Here is a 26,454-nt window from a genome sequence, read left to right on the forward strand (position 1 = left end):
TCGACGATGCAACCTGCTGTTCACCTCGAAGTCCGCTGCAGTCTGCACTGTCTCCTGTCTGAAATCTGCGAACAGAGACGGAATCTGCGCGTGTCACCAGTCTGTAATCTGCAAGCAGAGAAGTGTAGGAGACTGTTGAAGATGTCGGCTATTTATAGCCAGAATCTGCCAAAAAATAGGGTGCCAGAAATACCCTGTCGGCTGACTTAATGCAGCCGACTGCCTGCACAGGTCACTGCCACGTGGCAGTCCAACTGTGCAGTCCGACTGCACACTGTCCGACTGGTCCTGCCTGACCTGCCTGCCTGCCTGGCTGTGATCTCTAACACTCTATGCCCTTTATGACTTCTGTATACAAAGTGGATTGATAGTTAATCTTGGGAAAACCAATATCATGATCTTTCAAACATCAACCCCAATAAGGAGGAGATCAATCTTCACCCTAGGAACCAGACAGGTGGAGGTTGTGGACTCATAGGCCTACTTAGGGGTCACATTCACTGCATCCCCTGGGAGATTCACCATGGCACAAGCAGCCAAAGATTGACTTACATGAGGATATGAAGCATTCGCCATGTTGGTGAGACAATGCCACTAGGCACACTTCCATGAGCCACACATGGAGGTGGCTGTTTTGACATGTTGGTCACACCAACCATGATGTGTGGTGCACCTGTTTGGACCCTTGGCTTGGCTACATATTTATGGACACAGATTGAGAGACCACGTATCATCATGCTCTCACAGATGATCCACAGCAAACTATTAGTACCACATGATTAGAGCAGCCTTTGCTGCACCTCCATAATGTTGGAGGCCCTTTTTCAAACCATCAGCTTCATATACAAAGTACACAACATGCCCCCAGATAGACTACCTATGAGAGCTTTCAAGGCCTCTAGGTAGCTAGCTCAAGCAGGATACAAGACCTCATGGTATGCAGAGATCAAGCAGTGGCTCACAAGATATGGGATCGACACGGACTACCTCCCCCCCTTTTAGTAAGACCTTGACTCTCCCTCCATACACCTCTTTCACATTAAGAGAAACCTGGTCATGCAACAAGATCTCTACTAGTTGTACATACAACATACATGGATCTCACCCTAGCAACCGCTTCCCTTGAAGATGTTATGCTACAGGGACCACTTTGTGACGACTATAGTAGATGGTTTCATTGAGAAACCTGGATACCTAGATGGATACATGCCACATGAGATGCAGGTAGCCGTTGGCCAGCTCATGGCCTCCTCTTATCACCTTGTGATCGGGACTAGAGAGCAGCCCACATCCCCAAAGCCAAGCAAATCTGCAGACCATGCCAGGAGGTGGAGAGTGAGAAGCACTACATCTACAAATGCAGGGCCTACAGCACAGTCTGAGCAAGTTACTACTATTTAGAGGAGACAGATCCTTCAAACTAGTCATGGAATCCCAAGACCAGCGCCACTTGGGAAAATTCCTCGTTGAGATTCAAAAGCTCCACACATCATTACTACATGCAGGCACTCTGCAACTGCACATGTGTGTATATGTGCAACATCTATGCGTGCGTGCGTGTGTGCACCTCTGTGTGTGTGTGTGTGTGTGTGTGTGTGTGTGTGTGTGTGTGTGTGCGCACCAATATAACACTTTCAAATCAAGATTATGACCTTGTTATTAGCACGAAATCTCATAGATAAAACATGCACCTTTGAGGAACGAAACCCGTGACATAAAATTGCTATATCTTCAGAGCCTGTGTTATCCAAAATACCGACCATTTGTTCACCAGCTGAATTTGGAATTGTCACCATTGTCCAATCAAAAATTTCTGCAACCATAGCTCCCAATAAAATACCATGCATTAAGAAAACAAAGAGGTATTGAAGATCAAACATAATGTGTACTAAGTACATGATTCCACATTATAATTTTTACACATAGACAATTATTACTTTTTTTTTCCAAATAATTCTGCACTAGCAGCAAAGAATCTATAAAAATTTTACCCAATGCATGCTATAAATGCCTAAAAATAGGGCACTTCATTAGAGATTTCCCAGAAACGAAACATGCAGAAACCATACCCCAACAAAATGCATCCAAACCTAAGGATGATGGTTTTCAGACTCTAAACAGAACAGGTAATAACAAAAATCAAAAAAACTCAGTCAACCAAAAGCATAAAAAGTAAAAGAATAACACTAAGTATGCCCTACTGCTTACGGTCCCACAAGAAAACTTTGATGGATCACAAGGAAAGGGAGAAATAAGTAACCCCGAAAACATCATCACATCAGATTCTGATGATGATGAGGTAATTGTTGAAGAACGACAACCTTCAGCTGTCTAAACTGCAAGTAGTGAACAGTATCATCTTCATCATTTAAAATGGACCTCCAGTTCAGGATTGTCAATGTCTTCGCACTTCACTTTCCATAGCATTCTGGCCAGAAGTTGGCTCCTAAACTCAAAAGGTTATATTGAGCAATGGTCCCACCAACCTGCTACTCCACACAGGTAGGTGTAACCAAGACTTCCTTGTCTTGATCATGTACTCTCCTCGCCATGCATGCATGCACAAGATTCAATGGGAAAATTTGTGTGCACTTTTCTTAAGCCAAAGATCGCAACAACTTCAATATAAATAATCAGCTCATCCCATACATACTAAGGACATTGGCATTAATTACACTGGCTTTACAAACAACTATCAGTTCTTCTTTGCAGTAGAATAATGTAATGTTTGCCTTATAGCGCTTCCTAAGCCTACAATTGCACAAATTTTCATCCTTAGCCTAGTTAAAACTACAGAAAAAAGCTCCCATGTCTAAATGAGCTACCAGCAGTGCACATCACCTGTGCAGCCAGACATGAGCTACCTGAGCCTGATGTAGGGCAATCAGTCAAGGAACATGGCAAAATACAGCCAGCCACACATTAGATTTGCCTCTAGCTTCTGGCCACAGCTTGGCTCTTGCCTCTTTATTTCCCAGGAAACTATTAAGTGGCATCTTACCGATCATCACTGAAGAAACTACATTCTTTATAATTCCAACAGATGAAAGCGAAAGAAGTTATTTGCTCAAGGAAGATCTTCAGTACAAGGCTAAAACAATGACAAATCCAGGGGTCAGGAATGCCAAACCATATGGGATTGCCCTAAGCGAAAGATGTTGCATTAGCTTTTTTGTGAGCAATGGTCCCAGCAACTTCTTGCTATCTACAATAAGGTTAGTATAAACCCCATTGTCCCAATCATATGCTCCTCTTGCTGTGCTTGTCTAAGATCGATGTAAAACTTTATGCACACTTCTCTTAATCCTAAAGATGAAACACGTTTGTCATTTTTTTTTAAATCAGCTCATCTGGATTCTACCAGTAGAAAATGATATTAGAGTTATTCGGGAATGTTACACTAGCTTTACAAGCATATGTCACTTCTCTTCTACGTGAATGCATCTAGATAGGCATCAACCCTATTCTGTACTGTTTGAGTCATCACTCTTGACTAAGCCTTAATATCAATTGCAAGTTGCACAAACCTTGAACCTTATCCTAGTGTTGATATAGAGTTGACCTGCCATGTAAAATAATGCATTATTACTGAAACGATCCCAACAAGTTCTCTTCTCTGTATAGGAAGACATCGGAGAGACCCCATTGTCTCCATCATGTACTCCTCTCACCATGCATGTAGACAATCCAATGCAAAATTTTGTTCGCTTCTTTTAAACCAGCTTCAATGTTATAAAATCAGCTCACCCGGTTAACAACTATAGTGGTTAAAGCAAGTTAATCTTGGCTTTTGCCAACACAAAAAATTACGACATTGGCAATATTTAGATGCCACGTAAATGGAATTTTAAACGAATTAATCTGACATTTTAAACTCCATGACACTTGCTTGCCAATCTCACATAAATTAAAGTGTAACTTACTCTATCCTTTTAATTTTCCATGTTAAATTTAATACGACATTTTAATTTCCATGACACTTCCTTGACAATGTCACGTAAATTAAAGTGTGGATTAATTCATCGGGCATTTTAATTTCCTTGCTAAATGTCAAATTAAATCATTCAAACTTAATTTACATAACATTAGAAAATTTACATAAGCTTTACAAACAATTATCACTTCTTCTCTTTTTGCATGAGAACAAGTAAATCCATGGGAATTGCATCAATCTTCTACTTTCTGATAATTTCTTTCACACTCTTTTTGTTTCGAGAAAGAAAGAAAGATATATTAATGTCTACTAGGGGAAAATTTGGCCTATGAGACATAACCATGTACAATGATGATCGTCACTGAGTATGGAAGTGTAACATACTGAGATGTCATTTGTGATGGTAAGATGTGACCTGTAATGGTGATATACAATGTCAAGAGAAACTACAAAGGTATACAATAACAGGTAATGCGAGTACATTAGAGAGATAGTGGGGGAATCTATGGATCTGCTATGTAGCTAGATCTAGGGTACAGTAATCACTAACTCCATCTAGTCGGAAGGGGGGGGGGGGGGGGGGGGGGTTGGGTGGTTTATCAGAGAATGTAATACATCCGTGAGGAGATAGTGTAAGAGTAGTACCTGGTCTGATCTCCCATCTCTGCCAGGTACTAATTGTGGCATCTGCAAATCTCCCTCATCTCTTGCTGGTGTGGCCTCTATGTCCAGTACCCTGGTCTCCATGGTTGGCATGCTGCTCTAGCCTCCTCAACTCTCTGGACTGTCACGGTTGTCACCCCCCTCTGTGTCAGTACTGTGTGTAGTCACCGTTTGGAAGGAGTCAGTGAGCTGTGACTACCTGACTCCCCTCGGTGTTGTTCCATCCTGTAATGGTGGCGTGCGGAGCCTCTGGATCTCGATCAAGAATTGGCCAGATCTAGTGACTCTGTGACTGATCTGAGAGAAAAGTAACCCTAAAAAGTGTGGGGTATCTGCCCGGAATCGTACGGTAGGCTCTGCATCTGCATACATAGTGCTCCTCACTCTCCATCTCCACCCAACACAGCCTACAGATCTGCTCTGCACCGGGGATATGAGTTGCTCTCCCTATCTTGATCTCAAGCTGATGGGATGAGAGATACGTGCATACCAGAATGCCCACAAGGGGTGCTACCTCCTTTGAAAATATTGGCCAAGAGAGCAAGCAAAGAGCCATATTGGCAAAGTTTCTACACAAAGATAACTTGCAAGCTGAATCAACCACTGAGTTTGATTGCAATAGAACCTTCCTCCTCGATGACCCTACCAAGGAGGATAACAACAATGTGTTTGCATCGGCAAAACTCTAGACAAAGGACTTACAAGAACACACTATGTGAACACTAGACAAAGGACTTACAAGAACATGCCATGTGAATATAGTGTAATGGAATGCCTAGGCAAACATGGAAGGCACAAAGTGTACAACATTTACAATAACACAATTTGATGAATGCTCAGGAAAGGGAAGTGTAAAGAAATTAAGGGAAGATACAAAGGGGCAATGGACTCCATGTGTCAAGGACCAGGCCTAGTGTTGAGCTGATGGAGGATTCAAAGAGCCAGAAACAGCTCTAAGGGTATGACATAACTAAGATGGATCCAAAATGCAAAAGAAGCAATCTGCTAATGATGACATGACAGCCTGTGAATGGCTGAAACAATGGCAGCAATCCTCTAAGATGCAAAACACAGGCTCCAAGGGCAGCAACCGGCAGCACATCAGTGAAGAAGGGTGGCCATGAGCAGTGGGCAGCCTCCAAGGGCAGCAACCGGCAGCACATCAGTGAAGAAGGGTGGCCATGAGCAGTGGGCAGCAATATGCAAGTGTTCGCAGCCTTAACCAGCAGCAGCATGATCCAAACTAGCAACATATCTGTCCGCACCAAGCATGGTCAGCAGCAACTATCTTTGGTGAAGATAAGGATGATAGCAATCAGGGCAGCAAGAGGTCACTGTGATGGCTGGGGTAGAAAATTCAGCAAGGGAGGGTGAGTCATGATAAGCTGGAAGGAATAGTGGAAAAAGTGTGATTATAAGGGATGGAGGTGGCCAGCCTACAACTGTCCTCTTATAGGATTTTTTGAGCTATTTGTCATGCCAAACTTCTAAATATCTGTTTCTTTAAAATATCCCTTTTGGGGTGTGTTTTTCTTTTCTTTTTTTTAGGATTAATTAGGCCAGAAAATTGAGCTTAATTTAGGCCTTAATTTTAGCTGTCCAACAAGTATGCCTTAACTCCCAAGAAACGCATATGATGAAGAAGTAAAGGCAATGGAAGAGCCCTCATGAAGATGTCTGCCACATTATCTGCTATGCAATGATAAACAGCTCTAGCTCCTCATCCCACATGCGCTCCCAAACATAGTGATGCTCGATCTCAATGTGCTTCATGCGAGCATGGAGCACTGGATTCCTTGCTATGGCCACACAGCTCTAACTATCACCAAGAATAACTAAGTGTAGGCTATCATTGTGGAGATCCAATCTCAGCTGACATTCCCCTCTACCAAAGAGTATCCTGGGTGGCCGCACATGGTCTACTGAGAAGCTAAAGGACCCAAGGTAAGGCATGATGTAGAGGTGTGTGTGCATAGCTTAGAGGTTGATCAAAAGCCAACATGGCTCAAAGGCACTAGACACGTGACCAAAGGCCGAATACATAGGCATAGCTTTCAAGGTCAGCTTGGGGGTCATGCGTAAAGTGGCTCAAGGCATTGGGCATATGACCGGAGGCCGAATAAGCGGGTTTTGGTTTTGGGATCAATTTGGGGGTCATGCATAAACTGGTCACAAACCCCCATGCAACACTTCTAATAGAATCAAAGAAAGAAAAATACAAATCTTTTTAAAGAAAAATCCGAGCAAAGTATCCCACATGGGAATACATGTATTGAAAAGGTATTTATGTATGCAGTACATGGTCTATATCTAATTCCAAACACATTCCTTATTTATTTATTTATGATTTAATTCAAAATGCATATTGATAGGGTTCATCATTGTCTAAAGACAATGATTGAATAGACACATCAAGAGCCTTATCAAAAGTAGTAGATGACTCATCAGGGTCACTATCAAATAAGGTATTAGCAGCTTTATACTAGGTGTGTTGCTTGTCTTTCTTCTTGTAACACTGGTCAACCGTGTGACCTATAGGCTTGCAATATCTGCACTTAGGTGATTGATTATTGGTGTAGGATGCTACGAGTGCTATATCAGCATCTTTGCTACATCTTTTGTCATCCAAAAATTGTATAGTCAATCTAGTGTTTGTCACCTCTCTTATAGAGGAGGTGGGCTTGCGAATAAAACTCCCCAAGTATGTATAACAGTCCACATACTCTATCATGAGGACATGTATTTTTGAAACCTCAATTAACATATGGATTAATTTTTCATCACATGGCTAAGTAGATGTTGCACATGTGAGGTGTAACTAGGATTAGAGTAAATTTACAAGCCCGTGACCCGAGGAAATCACTGGATGTTAAAGGCAAACATTGCTATAAGTTATGCGGCATAGGTACTTGGTGGTATATCTAGTGCCAGTTGTTGGCCTAGGTCATTCATTTGGCCATACGTGTCAAATAGTGACACTAGAGAAGTGGCGGTTAATGGCACCTAACGCCAATCTGATGGTCAAAGATGGTGCAAAGACACTTGGAAATGGAAGTTGCCTAGCCAATTTAATTATTGGCTAGCCATATTATTTTTTTCGATATCAAAATAATTATTAGATTAAGTTTAATATTTAAAGACTGAAAATTAATATTGACATATGGATAATGCTGGAAAAACCATTTGGGAAGACTACCACTTGTCGAAAATGCCCATGCAAGACTGAAAAATGTCTTTAGATGCTGGAGAGAGGCATTTTTAGTACATTCAGCCTGCCAAAGAGAGAGAGGAGATGCTACTGGTCTCATCTATAGCCATTGGAGGACATTCTGAGGGAGCCAGGGGCAAGAGAAGACCGATCAGCAGCAGGTGACAGCATCTACAGGCCATTGAGACAAGGTAGTAATAGTAAATGACTGATTTTCTTCAGTTCTTCACGAAGAAAGTCTAAATTTTCTCTCTCCTCAGCATTCTCTCTCATCTCCCAGCCTTGCTCCAAAGATTACAGCATTGAGATCACCAGAGGCTAAGAAATTTCAAATTTCTCTATTGTAAATTCTAATCCTTAGTGATTGCAACTTTACCAAGATGCCTTTCAATTAGAACCGACCTTGGTTCGGACTCGGTTAGGTTCAATAAAGCAAGGGTCCAGAGTCTTACCTAATGCTCAAGGAGGAGACAATATTTCCACTCCTCTAGTCACGGACAACTCTAATGTATCGTGCAACTTTACCAAGTTGCCTTTCAGTTAGAGTCGACCTTGGTTTGGACTCGGTTAGCTTCAGTAGAGCAAGGTTTTGGAGTCTTACCTAATGCTCAAGGAGGAGGCAACATTTCCACTCCTCTAGCCGTGGACAGCTCTCATATGTAGTGGATCTCAAATGTATTCAGTATGCATTCAAGGTACTGTCTTGGCAGTATGTCTGCCATGAGGTCACTACTTAAGTATACTAGTCACTGTGAGATGTATGCAAATGAGTATGAGTTTCACTCCGACATAGGAACTATACTTTTGCATCAGCTTAACATCGATTTGACATGAATTTTGCCTCAATTTTGAGACAAAAATTCTAATCAGTTTCAGCTCAGTTTTTTATCAGCTTGAGAGCTGTTTATGGTCACTTTTGGAACCAGTTTTGCATCAGTTTTTGCATTGATTGCTGGTTAGTTTTTGCAATGAGTTTGTGATTAGTTTGGGATCACATTTGCAATAGTTTGTGATCAGTTCTCAAATCAGTAAAGTGATCAGTTTATAATCAGATTATGCTTAGTTTTCAATGGTTTGCTTTGTTATACAATTGGTTTTGTGTTTTCTACATGTAGAGCATTTCTTCACACTCTCTAGCTATAGCTCTGCCACATTCTGCTCCTATAGCATCTCCTTTGATGCACCAAAGAAAGACACCTGAAGATAGGCTGTTCTAGCATGAAAGTCCCCTAGTAGGATGACGTCTCCCTCCCTCGAAAACTCCCATACATCCTCATCAAGGGCCATATATGGTGATTGCCCCTTGGCCAGGTCGTATCAAGACGTCAAAGGGGGGAAATAACATATGGCAATGTAGAGAGTCCACTCTTTGCCCTATACTCTCGCCCACATGTACCTAACTGCTCATCTCTATGAACTACTTGGGCCATCTACTAAAGCTCATCTTAGAACAGCATTGCTACAACACCTGAGTCTCAGCTATTGTGACTTGTACAAGTCTCCTTCCTATATGTTGACTCCCATCTATAGCATATCACTTGTGATAGTGTAGTATTTGGTTCTTGATGTGTCTCTAAGTAGAAGACAATATCTCCCCATCTGAATGTCTCTTTCAAATGCTCTCACATCCAGTCACAAGGCCCTATTACAATTCTAGATTGCTACTATGAAGCTAGTCCCATAGGTTTTGCACCGTTATTTGGTGCACCTCTCCATGATCACAACTCTCCCTCCAAAATAAAAAGCCAGTTTACCCTCTTCCTTGGCTATCTTAATTTTGGGTATACACTCTCGCGTGTGAGCCCATTGGGTCGACATGAGGTCATCACCCAAAAACACCCTAGTACCTTTCAATGTTCTCCGTCAGGCTAGGAAATCTCTTCTAGCCTCTCAAGAGAGAACTCTTGCAAGTACACAAGAAGCTAAATCAATTGATGTGATAGATATTAATGAAGGTTCAACGCTTAGGTCCTCATTATATAGGCCTAGGGCTTTCCCCAAACCTTTGACCCTTGTTAAATGTTGGAAGGTGTAAAATGTCATCTTTGACACACACTTACACACCTTAGGTGTGTTCACACATAAGGACGTGTATAAAGCTAGCACTCTATACTCTCCCTCAGCAAAAGAAAGAGCAATAGTGGGATGTCACTTACTACTCAAAGAATTGGCACCTAAACCCAAAGTAAAGCAAAAGATTATAGTAGATCTCCAAGACTCTCTAGCAACATTTGAAACACCTCTAGCCCAAAAGAGTGAAGGAGACCAAGATCTATCATCTCAAACTTCGTGGCTGACATCTCTCTAGTGTGAGCAATGTGCTAATTTTATCCCTATAATGATCATGTCTTCAAAATAAAGAATGACAAAGGTCGCCAGCCTATCTAAGAAGAAAAAATAGAGGTTGGTTCATAATCTAACCACCAAAAGCCATGGTCCAAAAACAAGCCATCTATCCATTGATATAAAGCTCAAGATGTCTACTTCAAGCATAAACTTTAGCACATGGTAAGCTTGATTCCCTGATCCTAGGATATAGAATCTTGATGGCTTCTCTACACAAATCTCCTATTGAAGATCACCATGTCAAGAAGGCCAACTTCGCATCCATCTAGTAAACACGCCATCTATGATGAGCCGCCAATGCCAAGACCATCTTGATGTTAGCATACACACTATTCGGGCAAAAGTCTCTACAAAGTCTAAGTTAAGCTTCTAGGCAAAACCCTCACACTCATAATCTAAGCACCAAAAGCCATGGTCCAAAAACAAGCCATCTATCCATTCAACATTGATACCAAGCTCAAGATGCATGCTTCAAGCATAAAGAACCTTTAGCACATGGCAAGCCTAATTCTCTCATCCTAGGACAAAAACTCGGTGGCTTCTCTACACAAATCTCTTCTTGAAGATCACCATGTCAAGAAGGCCAACTTCACATCCATCTGGTAAACTAGTCATCTATGATGGGCAACCAAAGCCAAGTCCATGCTGATGTTAGCATACACAATATTCACGCAAAGGTCTCTACAAATTCTAATCTAAACTTCTAGACAAAACCCTCAGCAACAAGCCTAAAGTTGTGCTTGGCCGAGCTCCCATTAGCTCGATACTTGGAGTTGTGGATCCATTTAACCTCAATCACCTACCTTCGTAGAGGACATAAAACCAAATATCAAATTAATGAAATCCATCTCATGTTGCATGGCCCGGCACCAAGTATCTATGCGAGAGCCTCCCCAATTAAAGTGGCCTCTCTATCCTCCAGAATCTTGTACATAAGGGCAAGTCCACCCAAGTAACCAATATGTTGTTGTTGTCCTTGCAAATTATGTATCCTCTATAATCTCCTGAAGCCATCCCTAATTGTCTCCAGAAAAGAATGAACTCCCAACTCCTGCATGAGAAACATGAACCATCAAGGAACCTAAAAACGAACCATTAAGAAGTCTTTGAGTTTGGCTCCTCTTCAGCACCTAAATCCCATGATTCAAGCTCACTCTCCTCATTGTCCCTCTCTAGGATTGACAACTCTATAACTAGCAACTCCAACTTAGGGCTACATCCTTGAATCCAAAAATAAATGGGCACCCGTAGCTTTGGTCATGACCTTGGGTCATGAGTGACTTAGTGTGAATGCACTAAGGGCACTTAAGAGTTAGGGCAACTGGTCGTGTCCAGACATTAAAATGATTTGGGTCGATGGTATGGGACACCAACTCTTCAACTATGATTGTGGCTTCATATGTTGCTAGCTCTAAACTGAGAGGGTGAGCCCATTGCCTCTACGATTGGGAGGTGAGTATGATCTCTAAAACATCCCTAGCTTGCATACGAGGTACGTGTTAGCAGTCATGCATGATATACATAGTGATCTCCTACATGTGAGCCTCAATCTGAGTCAAACGGGGACATTAGAAACTCTCACACTCAGTCTGTCATGTGTTTTGACAGAGAACACAGCTCTGTTTAGAGCATGCATTTCTATTTTAGTCGGTTTTAGGTGTGTTCACACTAGTAGTAGGGAGTTTCCAGCCCTTTGCATTTGTTTTTCAATGGGGCTGCAGCATCAATTCACACTAGACAAGGGTGATCAGCATTATTTTATTGTGATCAATATTTTCTTATAATGGCTGCATTATTTTATCACCAAGAATGCAGTCAGTCAGTTTTTTGGGCATTCATGAGCAGCAATCAGCCAGTTTCGTTCTTTTTCGACTATTTATACAGCTCCCCTACTTGGCTGTCATCATTATTTTGCAGATCTTCAGCGCACTCCAACATTTGGGACACTCCTCCATCTTCCGTTGCTGCCTTCCATCGTCATTTTGATCCCATGCCCACACTGACACTATGGGTTGCGTGCAAGGACTAATTAGTCCACCTTTGTGTTCAGCTTTCATTCAGAGTTCAAAGCAAATTGTCTTCTTTCATTGCAGTCTTTCTCTTCCCTTCTTTCTCCTTTTTCATGTTTCTCTTCCATTGTGCACTCTCACGTGGTATCATCACCAAGTGAGGATTCAGAGGTTCTATGAAGAGAAAACCGCACTCAGATGGCTGTTTAGAGCAGATCTATCCCAAAGAATGCCGATTTTTTGCCTTGTTTAGGCCTTCCACGAATTGTGCGGTACATCTACAGCTTCTCTTTGCAGGGTGTACCTGATTTTCCCTCCGTTCAAGCAGCTGGACATCAAAACACAGTAATTTTTTGTGTGTTTGCAGATCTATGGAGTTTCACCGGTTCGATGCTTTGGATGTCTTAGATGAGAGATTATTCAGCCTTCCTCTAATAGGCAGTCCCATCAATCAGATCATTGAAAGAGGGACGCAAAGATTGACGTTCAGAGCCTCATTCTCGCTCTCATCAATCAAGAAGATCCGAGCCCCCTCCACCCCCCAAAAAAAATACATGTTTCTCACAAGGCCCATACTTCAAGACCTCACATAGTTGTTATAGCACTTTTTGTTCAAGTGCCTATTCTTCCTTCTCTCCCAAAAGAAGATCGACTTGATGGTGCAAGCTACTCCCTTTGGTCATGCAAAATGGAGTGTATACTTGACACCTTCGACTTATGGGAATTTGTTACTATCCCAATCCTCCATTCAGTGGAGGATCCCCACATAGATTCCACGATGGACTAAACTGCCCTTTGGGACCGGCTTAACTCAAGCGCACAATCTTGTCTCTTCATGAGTCTCCAAGATCCTATCCTTGTGCATATGCATAGACTTTGAACCATAGTGCAGGTGTGGATGGAGATCTCTTCTCTTTACCATCAGAAGACCTTTGCCCACCACATCCTCCTAGAGAAGAAACTCCGGATACTTTATGTTGATGATTCCCCTTCTACTACAAGATAATATCAATAGAATGGACATGCAGGATGAACTTGCATCCCTAATTCCCTTGACAAGTTGATTTCGTCAGAGAACATGGCAATAATTCTCTTTACTAAGCTACCATCTCCCAAGTATGATGTTTTCTATACCAATTTTCTTACCTCTAGGACTCGGGAGACTATTCTATAGGAAGAGCTTCACTAAGGAAACACAGAGTATACAACCACAACAGAAACACAAAGACACAAACAATGACATACGAAACTCAAACCCTAAATGCAAAACGCAAAAACACAAACACAAACACAAACAAAGAGAGAAGGAGAACTCTGAAGTGAATGAATCAATGCAATAAATGAATGTAACAGTGTACAGAATGCTCAAGGGCTGAGCAATGAGTGTCAAAGTGTGATGTCCACTGGAGACGAATCTCGAGTGCTATAACTACCAGCCAAAGTGTCAAAAAGCAATGAAAGATGAAAACACTAATCCGTGAGGGTGATCAAGAACCAAGTGATCGCTGAGGAAGCTGATGATGATCAAGGTGGCACCAGAAAGTACAAAACACAACAGCCTATAGAGTCACCACGAAGTTAAGAGAAGATCCACCATTCACCAATCATAAGGGACTAAAAACGCAAGCTGAACTAGAGCCTACAAAGGCTGGCGATGGCTGAGATGTCCAAACAAAGCAATAGGATAGTCGCCGGGCAGTTGGAAGGTAGTCACCAAGAGCTGGAGCAATAGACGGAATGGTGTTAGTAGTCGCAAAGGCTAGACAACCACATGGAGAAAGGCTGATGCGGCCAAAATCTGCACGTGAATGCAAGAAACTTTGCATAGAAGGGATGGGCTGAATGGTAGATAGCTTATTTATAGATGTGGATGGACCCTCCCAAATTAGGGTTTACATAGAAACTCTCTTGAACCACTCCCCTTCTCAGGGTTTTTCATTAATTCACATGTTTTGGGGCCATTTAAGAGGTAATCAGCATGTAATGCATTTTTTAGCTCAACAAGAGCTAGCTCCGCTTGTTTTGAAGTACGAAGAGTAACTCAAGGAGATTGGTGCTAATGGATCCAGCCTTAGTGCAGGTGTGGATGAACCATAGTGCAGGTGTGGATGGAGATCTCTTCTCTTTACCATCAAAAGACCTTTGCCCACCACATCCTCCTAGAGAAGAAACTCCGGATACTTTATGTTGATGATTCCCCTTCTACTACAAGATAATATCAATAGAATGGACATGCGGGATGAACTTGCATCCCTAATTCCCTTGACAAGTTGATTTCGTCAGAGAACATGGCAATAATTCTCTTTACTGAGCTACCATCTCCCAAGTATGATGTTTTCTATACCAATTTGCTTACCTCTAGGACTCGGGAGACTATTCTATAGGAAGAGCTTCACTAAGGAAACACAGAGTATACAACCACAACAGAAACACAAAGACACAAACAATGACATACGAAACTCAAACCCTAAATGCAAAACGCAAAAACACAAACACAAACACAAACAAAGAGAGAAGGAGAACTCTAAAGTGAATGAATCAATGCAGTAAATGAATGTAACAGTGTACAGAACGCTCAAGGGCTGAGCAATGAGTGTCAAAGTGTGATGTCCATTGGAGACGAATCTCGAGTGCTATAACTACCAGCCAAAGTGTCAAAAAGCAATGAAAGATGAAAACACTGATCCCTGAGGGTGATCAAGAACCAAGTGACCGCTGAGGAAGCTGATGATGATCAAGGTGGCACCAGAAAGTACAAAACACAAAAGCCTATAGAGTCACCACGAAGTTAAGAGAAGATCCACCATTCACCAAGCATAAGGGACTAAAAACGCAAGCTGAACTAGAGCCTACAAAGGCTGGCGATGGCTGAGACGTCCAAACAAAGCAATAGGATGGTCATCGGGCAGTTGGAAGGTAGTCACCAAGAGTTGGAGCAATAGACGGAATGGTGTTAGCAGTCGCAAAGGCTAGACAACCACATAGAGAAAGGCTGATGCGGCCAAAATCTGCACGTGAATGCGAGAAACTTTGCATAGAAGGGATGGGCTGAATGGTAGGTAGCCTATTTATAGATGTGGATGGACCCTCCCAAATTAGGGTTTACATAGAAACTCTCTTGAACCACTCCCCTTCTCAGGGTTTTTCATTAATTCACATGTTTTGGGGCCATTTAAGAGGTAATCAGCATGTAATGCATTTTTTAGCTCAGCAAGAGCTAGCTCCGCTTGTTTTGAAGTACGAAGAGTGACTCAAGGAGATTGGTGCTAATGGATCCAGCCTTACTAAAGCTTTTACTGAAGGTTCAAGAGGGGGAAACAAGAAGGATAACAAGCATATCAAGAACAAGAACAAGAAGCAGGTTAGACACTCGGAGTCTTCTTCAGGCCTTAACACAAATTCAAAGAAGCCTAAGTGCCCATACTGTGGGAAGGACACTCATCCCAAATAGAAGTATTGGAAGAATATCCTCATCTTAGTCCGGGAGCAAAGGATGGAGCTAAATCATCTGAGCCTTCTTTTATCTCTTCCCCAGCTCATACATGAGTTCATGTTTCTTCACATTCATGAGATGGAGGAGCCTTCTTCATCAATTGTCTTAGTGATGTAGAAATTACAGCAAGGTGATGGGGAAGAGTTCCCACTATCAGTGACATTTGTTCACTGCCTATTAGTGGTGTTGGCACTTTGCCACTATTGCCTGACTATCCATTGAGCTCCATTTCGAAAGTCCTACATGTTCTAAACTTGGGCCTCTCACTCCTCTCAATTTATGGCCTTACTAGACTCCATACCCAAGTTGTCGTCACCAAGCAATCCGCTTTTAATATTTATTGAGGATTCTCCTTCAAGAGCCACTTTAGCGATAGATTGGCAAGAGAGGGGTATACAAAGGCTCCATTCCCCTTTTATAGTACCCAGTCATTTGAAGCAATCTTCCATCGCTACACCCACTCCCAATTGTGCATCATCTATCCTACATGTTCCATCCCATCCTTCATCATCTCCTCTAGCAGTTCCCTTGTACCTCTATCCCTTTAAGAGGGGGGATGATATCAATGATGTGGCTATGGATTCCATGGTCCCTTGTGTTTGAAAGGGGGACCCCCAGTATCGTGAGAAGTCTCTTCATCTATCCACTTCATCACCATTGGCACTTTTTCTACCACCCTTGGATCCATTCCATCTTCTCTGGCCTTTAACCACATCCAAGATTTGAGAGCGGGTGTTAATACTCAAGTGTGTTGTCCTGCACCATCATCTCTTGCCTATGAGCCTCAGTCTGACACGGACATGAGGTATTAGAGTGCAGTGAATGTGGAAGCATATGACTGAACTAAAAAAAAGAAGTGAGCATCTAGAAAGAAAGAAGGAAAGAAAGATATATTAACGTCTCTAGAAGGACAGAATGGTCTATGAGACCATAACTAATACAACTGGTATTATCATCTCTCATCGAAGAAGAAAGCAAAATTATGTCTAGGTCTGCATTGTAAATTGAAATGGAAAACTGAAAATTTGAAAAGTGTATAGAGTATCTCCCTCTTGGTGTATGGAATCCACCAAGACTTTGCAAGCTACCTCCGACTAAGTCATCGTGGTAATCTTCATCTATAACGAGCAATCATGATGCAAATGTGTCGCATATGAGCATGCCTATGTTGCCAAGCAGGTACCTTAGGGCATCGTGCTCTGCATAATGTTGTAGCTCTCTCTACTATGATGCCAGCTGACGATGTCCCTCAATGGCGACTATCAGTAGGAGATGTAGTGTCTAAGGTAGCAGTGGCCAAGAGGTCAGCTATACTGAAAAAGTCTGTAATTGCTCTCTGGAGGGGTGGATGTGGCTGGGGCTGCCTCCGATCCCGTAACAATGCTACTCTATGCCGTTGGAAAAACAATAAAAAAAGGCCTAGACATCTCCGGTCCTCGTAGTCCATCACCCATCTTAATGGTCCAAAGCTCTCATTAAAGAGGCAATGGTAGCGGCCTCGAATATCATAGTATACAGTGCATCTACAAATGTAGCGTTCCTTCGTCTCTAGCTCCCATCTATAAAGCTGGCAGATCCTCTCATTTGTTGCAACATGGCTCCATCGACGTGTCTCAATCATCAGCTGATGTGATGAGGTGTGAATTTGTCCAATAGCAACTCAAAGCCCATGAGAGAGTTGAGCATCCATATAGCTCGGCCTCACTATGAAACCATCATGGGAAAGCTACAAGAAGTGACACTGGTATTGTGCCATTTTCATGCCTAATGGAAAACGCGGGGCTCAGACCAAGTCCTCTCTATCTCCACTTTAAACAAAGTGACTGCAACCGGAGGATAGGCAAAAATAATAAAATAATATGATCAAGTTGGCCAGTGCTACATAAACAGGCTGACTGAAAATAAAATAGTAAAATAATGAAAAACTACTGCAAATTTTTATCATTTCCATTTCTATTCCTGTTTCATTCCCCTTTCCATTTTCCTTAACTTCGATTTTGGCCATGGCCATTATGTGAGTAATTTGTGTACTAATCTCCATTGTTGTGCTTCCAAGTCTATGTTCCTTTAGTTTCATTGAAGGCCAATTTCACTTGAACCAACTTGTAGATAAGTTTCTTTTGTCAATAGCAATCATTAAAAAGATCCTTTTTGGCAAATAAAAAGATGGGCCTAACTATGTTACTCAAAGCCAAAGAAGTATACGTACTCAACAGCATAGTTATAGCTAAAGAGTCACATCAAAAATGCATAAAACCTCTCAAGGCAGTGTGGAAGGCCATCAAGCATGGCCATCCCATATTGTGAAGAATAAGCCATGGTGGCCCCAAGTGTAGAGAAACATCGATCATAGCTCCTATTGGTGGCAGGGGTTCCCTCCTGGAGCTGCTTCCATTGTCTCTGCAACGAGTGGATGATGGAAGTTCAAAAACGTAATAGGGTAGCATAGATTGTAGTGCTCTTTGCCGCAAAAGACCAGCCCACAATGTGCATTCCTAATATGCCATCACATAAGCCCCCAATAAGCTTCCAAACCTTTGATCTTGATGTTCACGGCTCAAGTCCCTACTAGCCAGGAAGGGTCCACAATATGGTCTCTTTCAACACGAAACATGATAATCACTCTATCAATATAAAATCCTACTTTTTAACAACAAAAGGGAAGATGTGAAAATCATGAAGCAGCTGAGAACGAACGAACACACACACACACAAGACAGCCTTGTTTTGTTTTTGTGTTCTTATGCTTAACTGGAAGTCAGAAACTAGTAAGCTCAATTTGTAGTGCTCGCACGATGGAGAGCAAAATATTGCAGAGGTTGAACAGAAAAGTAAGCAGCACACATCAGTTTCTGCATGCACTTCCAATGTTCTTGGTCCTGGAAAGGCTATGTTTTGTAGTCCTGACTCCCCAGCCACACATTTTGCATCAGATCAGTTGCAGCCATTATCAAATCAAATCTGCCCTGCTTCTTTCATATCCCAAGACAGCAACCCATTTCTCTCAGATCTCTCTTCCATATCGAACCTGCAGCAGCTTGGCACTTCTCTTGATCCCTCATCCTCAATTCAGATTGAAAACTCTGCATTTTTAGTTAAGTTGTGGAGTTGATTCTCTCGGGGATTTGCCAGATCGAGCAAAAGACTCCTCATGCAACAGCATGTATTGAGTGCTAGATCCAAAAGGTCTTGCATGACGCCACTAAGAACATCTCAATTTAAATAGCTCAGTCAATTCTGCAAACAGCTTGAATTTTGTGGAGGTTGAGCAAACCTATGAGGAGATTCTAGTACCAACTTTTCAACAAGTTGACCAAGTGCCTTCTCCAGTAATCATTGAAGTTTCCCCAAAGTATGATTTTCCAATTTTGAGATCAAGAACCATATTTGTAGCTTTTGCCAGTGCTCTTGACCATGAGGTTTTCAAGGAAGTCTTTGCCATGGTAAACAAAATTTCCATTTTAGTACCTAGCGGTGGTTTGTAGCCTTCCTATCAAATTGAGTCTTCCTTGCAAAGCAAGACATATGGCAAAGCACTAGGAGGGTGGTCATAGACAGTATAAGATTGACTTTTATGGCACCATGTTCTAACAATGAGATCATTAGAGTACTCACAACCCTACTAGGGGGACAAATGCCCAAGAGATGATAGCCTAGATATGACCATCTTTTACGCTCACTAGGAGATAATGACAGCTTTTCACAGACCATGGTTTTTCGAGTGTAAATGCCCGTACAACATAGTATGCACAACAATTGTAATGTCTGCTTATGTTTGAGACTTAATTCTTCAAGAAAATGGAAAGAACAAATACTTGGAGCTGAATGTGACAATTATTTAGAAAACTACAACCATGGACACACAAAAGAAATGGAGACAAGTTGAGGGTTGTGTTGAGCCACTTTGCACTCAGACATAATTATGGTGCATTAACCATTATTTAGTCTCCTTAAAACAGCCCCAAACAAAGCCTATTTCTACCAAGACAATGCTCGTGTCCATACATGCCCTCTACGTGTTGGAAACAATCAATATGTAATAGTACAATTATAAAAACAATCATTTCTAGTTATTGCAAGCATCTTTGTTTGTGTGAGCATAGAAAGAAAGCTCTCTTCATGTCTCGAAAAAGCTAAAAATATATATTTATATTAATAGACTTGGAGTTGAGCGGCCATCGACTTGAAAGTCAACTGATTAAGATAAGTCAAATCTTCTGAGTACCTGACAATGGGATCCTAGGAGAGAACCAATACTTGCTACATGATGGTGCCCAATCCATGTCCTCCTGCATCAGCACGTCTGCCAATCCTAGCTGTGTACTCCAGGAACCTCGGTGGCTTCCGGGCGACCGCAGTGGCTGGCCATAGCCACTCTCCTGGATCCCACTCCAACTCAATGGTGGCTACAATATACTCTGCATTTCTACTAAATAGGGCCATGCATTTTTGCACCTTGGACATCCAAGAAATAGCATCCCTAGCAAAAGTGAAAACATGACCAGAGGTGGACTTTCCATTTCTACATACTCTACATAATTAGAGTCACTGTATCCCACAACTCTTATATTCTAGACGGCATGGAAAATTTGTGGGCACTTTCTTTGATAACATGATTGTTTTTTCAAAGAATGAGACTAAGAATTGCAAGCATTTGGCAATAGTATTCAATGAGATGCGCTATTACGCGAGCGGTGATCGACACAAGCCTCTTTTACAATCCAATAACGAGATGTTAAGAAGTGCCGGTTAGGGTAATTGACTTTATTAAAAAAACAACACAAATGCAGAAAATTTTAAAGTTTCACAAAGATCACACAGGCCACACACAAAATCCTACGACACATTGCCTCTGATAGCTCAAAAACTCTTATAACAATCTAGGTAGAGCAATCGAAAAAATTTAAACCAAACACTTGTGTTAGAAAGAAGAAACCAACATTTGAACAAGAAACCAACATTTCGTACCTTTTCAAGAATAATACAACTCCTTGCACCTCCGATCTTTCGAATTTACACGAACTTGTTGGCCACACATGTACAACCATACCATAGTATGGAACCCCCTCTCACTTCTCCATAAATTGCACTCAATGGGGAAGGTCCTTAACTCTTCCTTCTCATAGTCTTATATAGGTTTTCTCCATACTCACTTTGGGTTAGGCTTTTTTCTTTTTAAAGCCTAAAGCTTTTAATTCGTTTATTGCTTTTCAAAAAAAAAAAAAAAGCAAAAGCGTTTTAAGCCTTTATTTCGAATCTCGATCGAATAGCCTTAACGGCTTTTAAATCTTGCCGCCTTGCGTTCTGAAACGCCGCCGTCACTGCGCACCGAATCGAATCTCGTCACTGCGCACCGAATCGAATCTCTGCGTTCTAAATATGCCAAATCTCTGGCCTGAATATACCGCCACCTCCCCAATCATGCTCTTTTTTTACAAAACTGATTAAGTTTATTTGAATACTTTGAATCATAGTCTTCACGAAAAACATTTTTCATAGCAGATACAAAAACCTCTAACTCAAATTTTTGCATGGATTTTTGAATCAAATTACATGTATTTGCCAATTTTTATAACTAAAATTTTTCAAACGATCGAGGTTTTAAACATTCTTCTTTCAATTTTGAAAGTTTTTTTTTTAAATTTACAATTCACTTTACATTAAACCTCCATTTTTCGTGAACACTCACTTTGACTTGTTTCAGAATCTTTATTGACAACAGCTATTGTCAATTGAGCAAAATGAGTCCAACCATCTATAACCACCAACTTCAAAGTCACTACTTCCAAGTTCCTGCTTATTGATTTGGGAAATTTTCTTGATCTTCCAAGTAAACTTTTCATAAAGATTTGATGGTCTTGACTCTTGATCTTTTGTTCAAGAAAGTTCATCTTCTTATACAAGGCTTGAATACTCATTCAAATGAGTTTCTAGCTCCTCAATTTTTTGTCCTATCACCATCATCATAACTAAACTACCTCGAAGCCTAAGAGAGACTTTTCCAAAGCTTCAAAACATATTAGCTCTAAAGCATATATCTTTGTGCAGCTTCGAAAGCAAAGAATTGTTTCATTTTTTGAATTGCCAACCAACTCATGGCAATCCACCACATTGATGTACACACCCTTCGAGTCTTGAGGAACTATTTTTTACTTCAGATGTACTTGCCTTTGTTCGTGCATTGTGTCCTAGTAAGAATATGCTTTGAAATTATACGTTGTGCTCAATCATACATGAGTTGAAGAAGGTATGCAAATACGAATTCATGTTATGCAGTGAAACAAGAAATGTTTTCACATAAAAAATATGGATGCACTGGAAAATATTGCCTAGCCTATCTACATGTGTGTGTGATGCAAGATGCAAACACAGTTTCTTGATTAGTAATAATCCTTATCCTCACCTCTCAACACTCATCAAGAAGAAATGTCGTACTCCACTCCACCCACCCAAAATCTCATTGTCACTCAAAACATGATGGTTCTCAAGATGTTGACCAAGAAAACAACCCTTCTCACAACTAGCGGCATCCTTCACAACCCTCAAACTCATCCAACCACCTTTCCCACTCAACCAAAGATTCCTAACTTGGTGATGAATATCCCAACTCTCATGCGTGCAGAAAACAGTGCGTGCTCATTGAAGGTGCTCTCTCAGGTGCGCGTATAACTAAGATTTACTGCATATAGCTATAGTGGGTCTCATGCCGTACTAGTGCTCAAGGATGGTGCAAAACATGCATAAACCCAACCCATAGCATGGAAGTATTTGATAAATTCAGGAGACAACCCCCGAGTGCACTGTATAGACAAGTGCAACGTGAAGTGCTTGTGAGCCCATAATCCCCGTGATGCGCAAGAGTCTCGGCAAGAAAACATACATGTTCCACGATGTTCAGTAGCTACTGGCGAACCCTAGCTCCAACCTGTCTAAAAAAATACTAAACTCGACCAAGGCTATCAAGTTTCCACTCTCAAAAATCCAAACAAAATAACAAAAATAAATCCTTAGTTGATCATCCTCAAAAAAATCCAACTATGAAACACAAAACAAACATTCAAGCTAATAAAATTCCATCCTATCTATAATTTTTCTAGGGGTTTCCAGTTTTCAAAAAAATGCTTGACAACGCAATCATCAATTGTTGATTAATGACAAGAAAAGTAAATTATTTTTGCATGAGATTTACTTTCTGGGCCACATTGTATCAAATGATGGCATTCGTATAGATCCTACTAAGGTTGAGGCCATTTCATTCATGGCCACATCCTCAAAATGTTCATGAGCTCCACAGTTTTGTGGATCTTTGTTTGTATTATAGGAAGTATGTACGGAACTTTGTTCAAATCGCTCCTCCATTGCATGCTTTGCAAAAGAAGAATGTGCCATTCATATGGACAACAATGAAAATTTCAGCATTGAATGTACTAAAGAATAAAATGACTTCGAATCCTGTGCTTATATTGCCTGATCTCAAGAAGTCATTTATTGTGCAATGCAATGGATGTGGGAAGAACATTGGGACTGTTTTAATGCAAAATGTGTTAGGATTTGCCAATTCTATGGGCAGTGCCCAATGTTTTAGTCTTTAGTTCTTTTGCAGTTCTTAGTGTAAACACAACTAAAGTTACAAGTTGTATCACCACTCTTAGAGTTAGAGTTAGAGTTAGAGTTAGAGTAAGAGTCAGTTAACTCTAGCTGAGTTAGAGCTAGGTCTATCTTAGACCTATCTTGTACCTTTCATTCTCATTCTTTCAATCAGCAAGTACACTCTACTCTTTTGCTTCAGCACACTTCCATTCTCTTTCTTTTTCTCTCCTCCATAGTTGGTTGTCATTTTTCAACATTTGGTATCAGAGCAGGTTCTATGCATGGATTCAATTCAACCACCACCATTAGCTGCTACCAAGTGTGATGGTCCGGCCCTCTCTTGACCCTGTTTAGGCTCCAGAGAAGCACTAGACCCATTCCCCAACATTGTCATCTTAACACCTCAACACGTCATGGGACACCCCAACGCGACACGAAATGCGACACGGATCATAACATGCTCACAAGTTTGCACAAAGGCCCATCTTGAGGGAAGGATATCATATTCATGGCAAGAAAGTATGTAAAAGCTAGTTGGAGGCACAGCAAGGGACTTTGTCATGGGTGGAGGGTGGAGCTATCAACGTGCTACAAGACGACTCAAACCACGTGGGGTGAGGGAGCTGATAGTGCCACCTCGCCTAAGGTTGTGTTGCTATCAACCAGCTCTCTGCCCGAGGAAGAGAATGACAAGATGCTATTGTTTAAGCCTACCCATAGCCCTACGTGCAATCCTGTACACAACCCACACGTAGCTCAAGGAGCTACTCTTTTGGAGTAGTTGCTGCTATTTTCAACTCTGCCCCTTATTTTTTCACATCTGCCCACCATGTTCTTAAACCTACTACTTGCAATTTTCTACAAACCTTAAGAACTATAGAAATCCAAATTTTCAAATTTGGGATTTTTTCAAAATTTCTACAATTTTTCATCCATTTTGGCCATCTCTTTCCAAATCTCAACTCGTGCCGCCTAAAATTTGGGGCTTTTGTCAATTTTTGCTCTCGGAGTTCAAATTGACAACCAATTCGAAGAAATTTCACAATTTCTTTGACATCCTTGCCAAAAATTTTGAGGCTTTTACCCGATTTGTAGTCTCACATGTGAATCTTCATTGGAAACGCCGACTTGAGATGGACAACTTGTTGTATCTCATTGCCCAGATGTAAAGTAGACCTTGGGTCCACTTGAGAATGTCCCCTTGCTACGTGACAAATGTAGCCATTTGGGATCTATCCTAAGGTGAAATGATGAGTTGGAAGGCTAGTGGTGGGCACTGGAGACGTTCCTTCATACTACTGCTAACCAAGTTGTAATCTATGAGTGTCACCTAGGGCTACATATCCATATTACTTTTTCTCCTACTTTTTAATATTTGTTTATTTTCATATATATCCACCCCACTAGTGCTCACTCTATTGACTACCTGTAAGATGGATATAGATAGTTCTAATCATAGATAATATTTCCACATACTATTTTAATACCACTATTGGCGGTCATGCTTAATTAATTTCCCACTGTGGTTGTCATCTCTTAATAATCATTCCTATGCTACCTTAAAATGATAGAATATTAGTGCACACTCACACTTGCATACAACTAGCTAAATTATTTACATGCACTCCTACCTTTAATTGCGAGATGCCCTACAAAGGGTACCTACAAGAGCTTGAAAATGGTCTTTACTATCATAGAAAATTTTCAAGCTTGTAGAGATGGCAATTGTAAGGCATCTCCATACGAAAATGGTGAACTGGGCAACTTGGACAAGAGCTCAGCTCGATGTGTTTCTGATTTCAACAACACCTCATAAAAGCCGCGAGGTCTAAGGAAGATCTCCTCAACACACTCCCCTTGCAATAAATGGTGCATCCACTGGCGAATATGTGAAAGCACTGGGATCCTGCCAGTGAAGAAAAGTATAACAGCACGGTCATAAAACACCGAAAAAGACCGCGAGACTGATTTCGGGTCGACCGTGGCTTCCAGCACGTCATCAGTTCCCGCGTCAGAAAAAGTTTCATTATTATGCTGGACATAATCGCCAAGCAAAGTATTGGCAAAGTCCAACAAATGCTCCCAGTCAATCTCCTGCGAATCCACAGAATCAGAGACAACCTGCGCATAGAAACGTTCCTAAGGACCCATTGGCTCGTCAGAAGTATGCTTGGAGCGTTTGCCCGCAGGCGGCAATTCAAAACCCGGAGGCATCTCCTCCGTGCACAGCACCATATCCTCCGGCTCCTCTGTATCAGAATCAGGGCCAAGGGCTGCCACCGTCCGGTCTAGAAAATCCATATCCAGGCCAGCCATACTGCTGTCTTCTCTCTCTGTCAGGGGCTCTCTCTTTTTTCGTAAAAGGTGGGCTCTCTCTCTCTCTCTCTCTCTCTCTCTCTCTCTCTCTCTCTCTCTCTCTCTCGCTGGCTCTCTCTCTTGCTCGCTCTGCAGGTCCCGCAGACCTGCAAAATCAGTGCACCACCCGGCTGCAGCAACAGGACTGCAACGGAGAACCGGGCAGACATGCGCAGATGACCCGGGGTGCCGGGTAACAAGAGAAACACGGGGGAGGCGTAAACGTGGCTGCGTCAGCCCCGCACGCTGACGCAGAGGAGTCTACCACAGGCGGAGCAGATGTCAGGCAGGGCGGACGTCAGGCGGGGCGGACGTCAGGCAGGGCAGACATCAGGCGGGGCAGCGTTCGACAGGAGGGGCAGACGCCAGACGTCGATGCAGGCGGGCAGACGAAGTCGCAGCAGGCATCCAGGGAGCAGGCGCGAGGCGTGAACGGGGCGCAGGTACAGACGGGCGGTGGTACCTGCGACAGGCGTGGCCACAAGAGGGACTGACGGGCGCAGCAACGGCACGTCCTGACGGGGTTCGCGGCTGCACAGGGTTGAACGACTCGGTCACTAGGTCAGGCGGGATGAAGGTCCGCCATCGCTCCTCGCTCCCGGCATCGACTTCAGCTCTCTCTCTCTCTCTCTCTCTCTCTCTCTCCCTCTCTGTGCAACGTATCAGCCTCTGCCCTCAATAAAAAGAAATGCCTAATCCTTTAGGCACTAAGAGTATATATAGCCTGAGAGGGGTATTCCCACCCCTCTCGTATTCAACAAAGTACCTCTCTCTCTCTCTCTCTCTCGTTTGTTGGTTTTGGCCAATTCGAGTGTGTGACTGCATGGGGGTAAGGTCGAGCTGCGCAAGCTGGGAT

The 26,454-nt window shown here is 42.1% G+C and overlaps 1 protein-coding gene across 6 annotated transcripts in view; it reads right to left on the reverse strand.

Annotated features, from left to right (window-relative positions):
- Positions 1-26,454, reverse strand: part of LOC148035886 (uncharacterized) — a 70,988-nt gene that overhangs the window by 43,835 nt on the left and 699 nt on the right. Inside the window, exons 1-2 of one of the 6 annotated variants that reach the window (XM_087677897.1) lie at positions 26,365-26,448; positions 1,692-1,813 (exon numbers count right to left, since the gene is read on the reverse strand). In XM_087677897.1, coding sequence (XP_087534023.1) covers positions 1,692-1,796 — 105 coding nt within the window. In that variant the 5' untranslated portion in view covers positions 1,797-1,813; positions 26,365-26,448. Of the gene's footprint in view, positions 1-1,691; positions 4,483-4,579; positions 17,442-20,621; positions 25,663-26,061; positions 26,333-26,364; positions 26,449-26,454 lie in introns of those variants that run through there. The other 5 variants (XM_087677900.1, XM_087677901.1, XM_087677902.1 and 2 more) reach the window with 5 other exon arrangements.

The sequence above is a fragment of the Lygodium microphyllum genome, chromosome 5 (genome assembly GCF_053477565.2).
Source record: "Lygodium microphyllum isolate KBCC chromosome 5, Lygodium_microphyllum_v1.1.10, whole genome shotgun sequence".
NCBI lineage: Eukaryota > Viridiplantae > Streptophyta > Polypodiopsida > Schizaeales > Lygodiaceae > Lygodium > Lygodium microphyllum.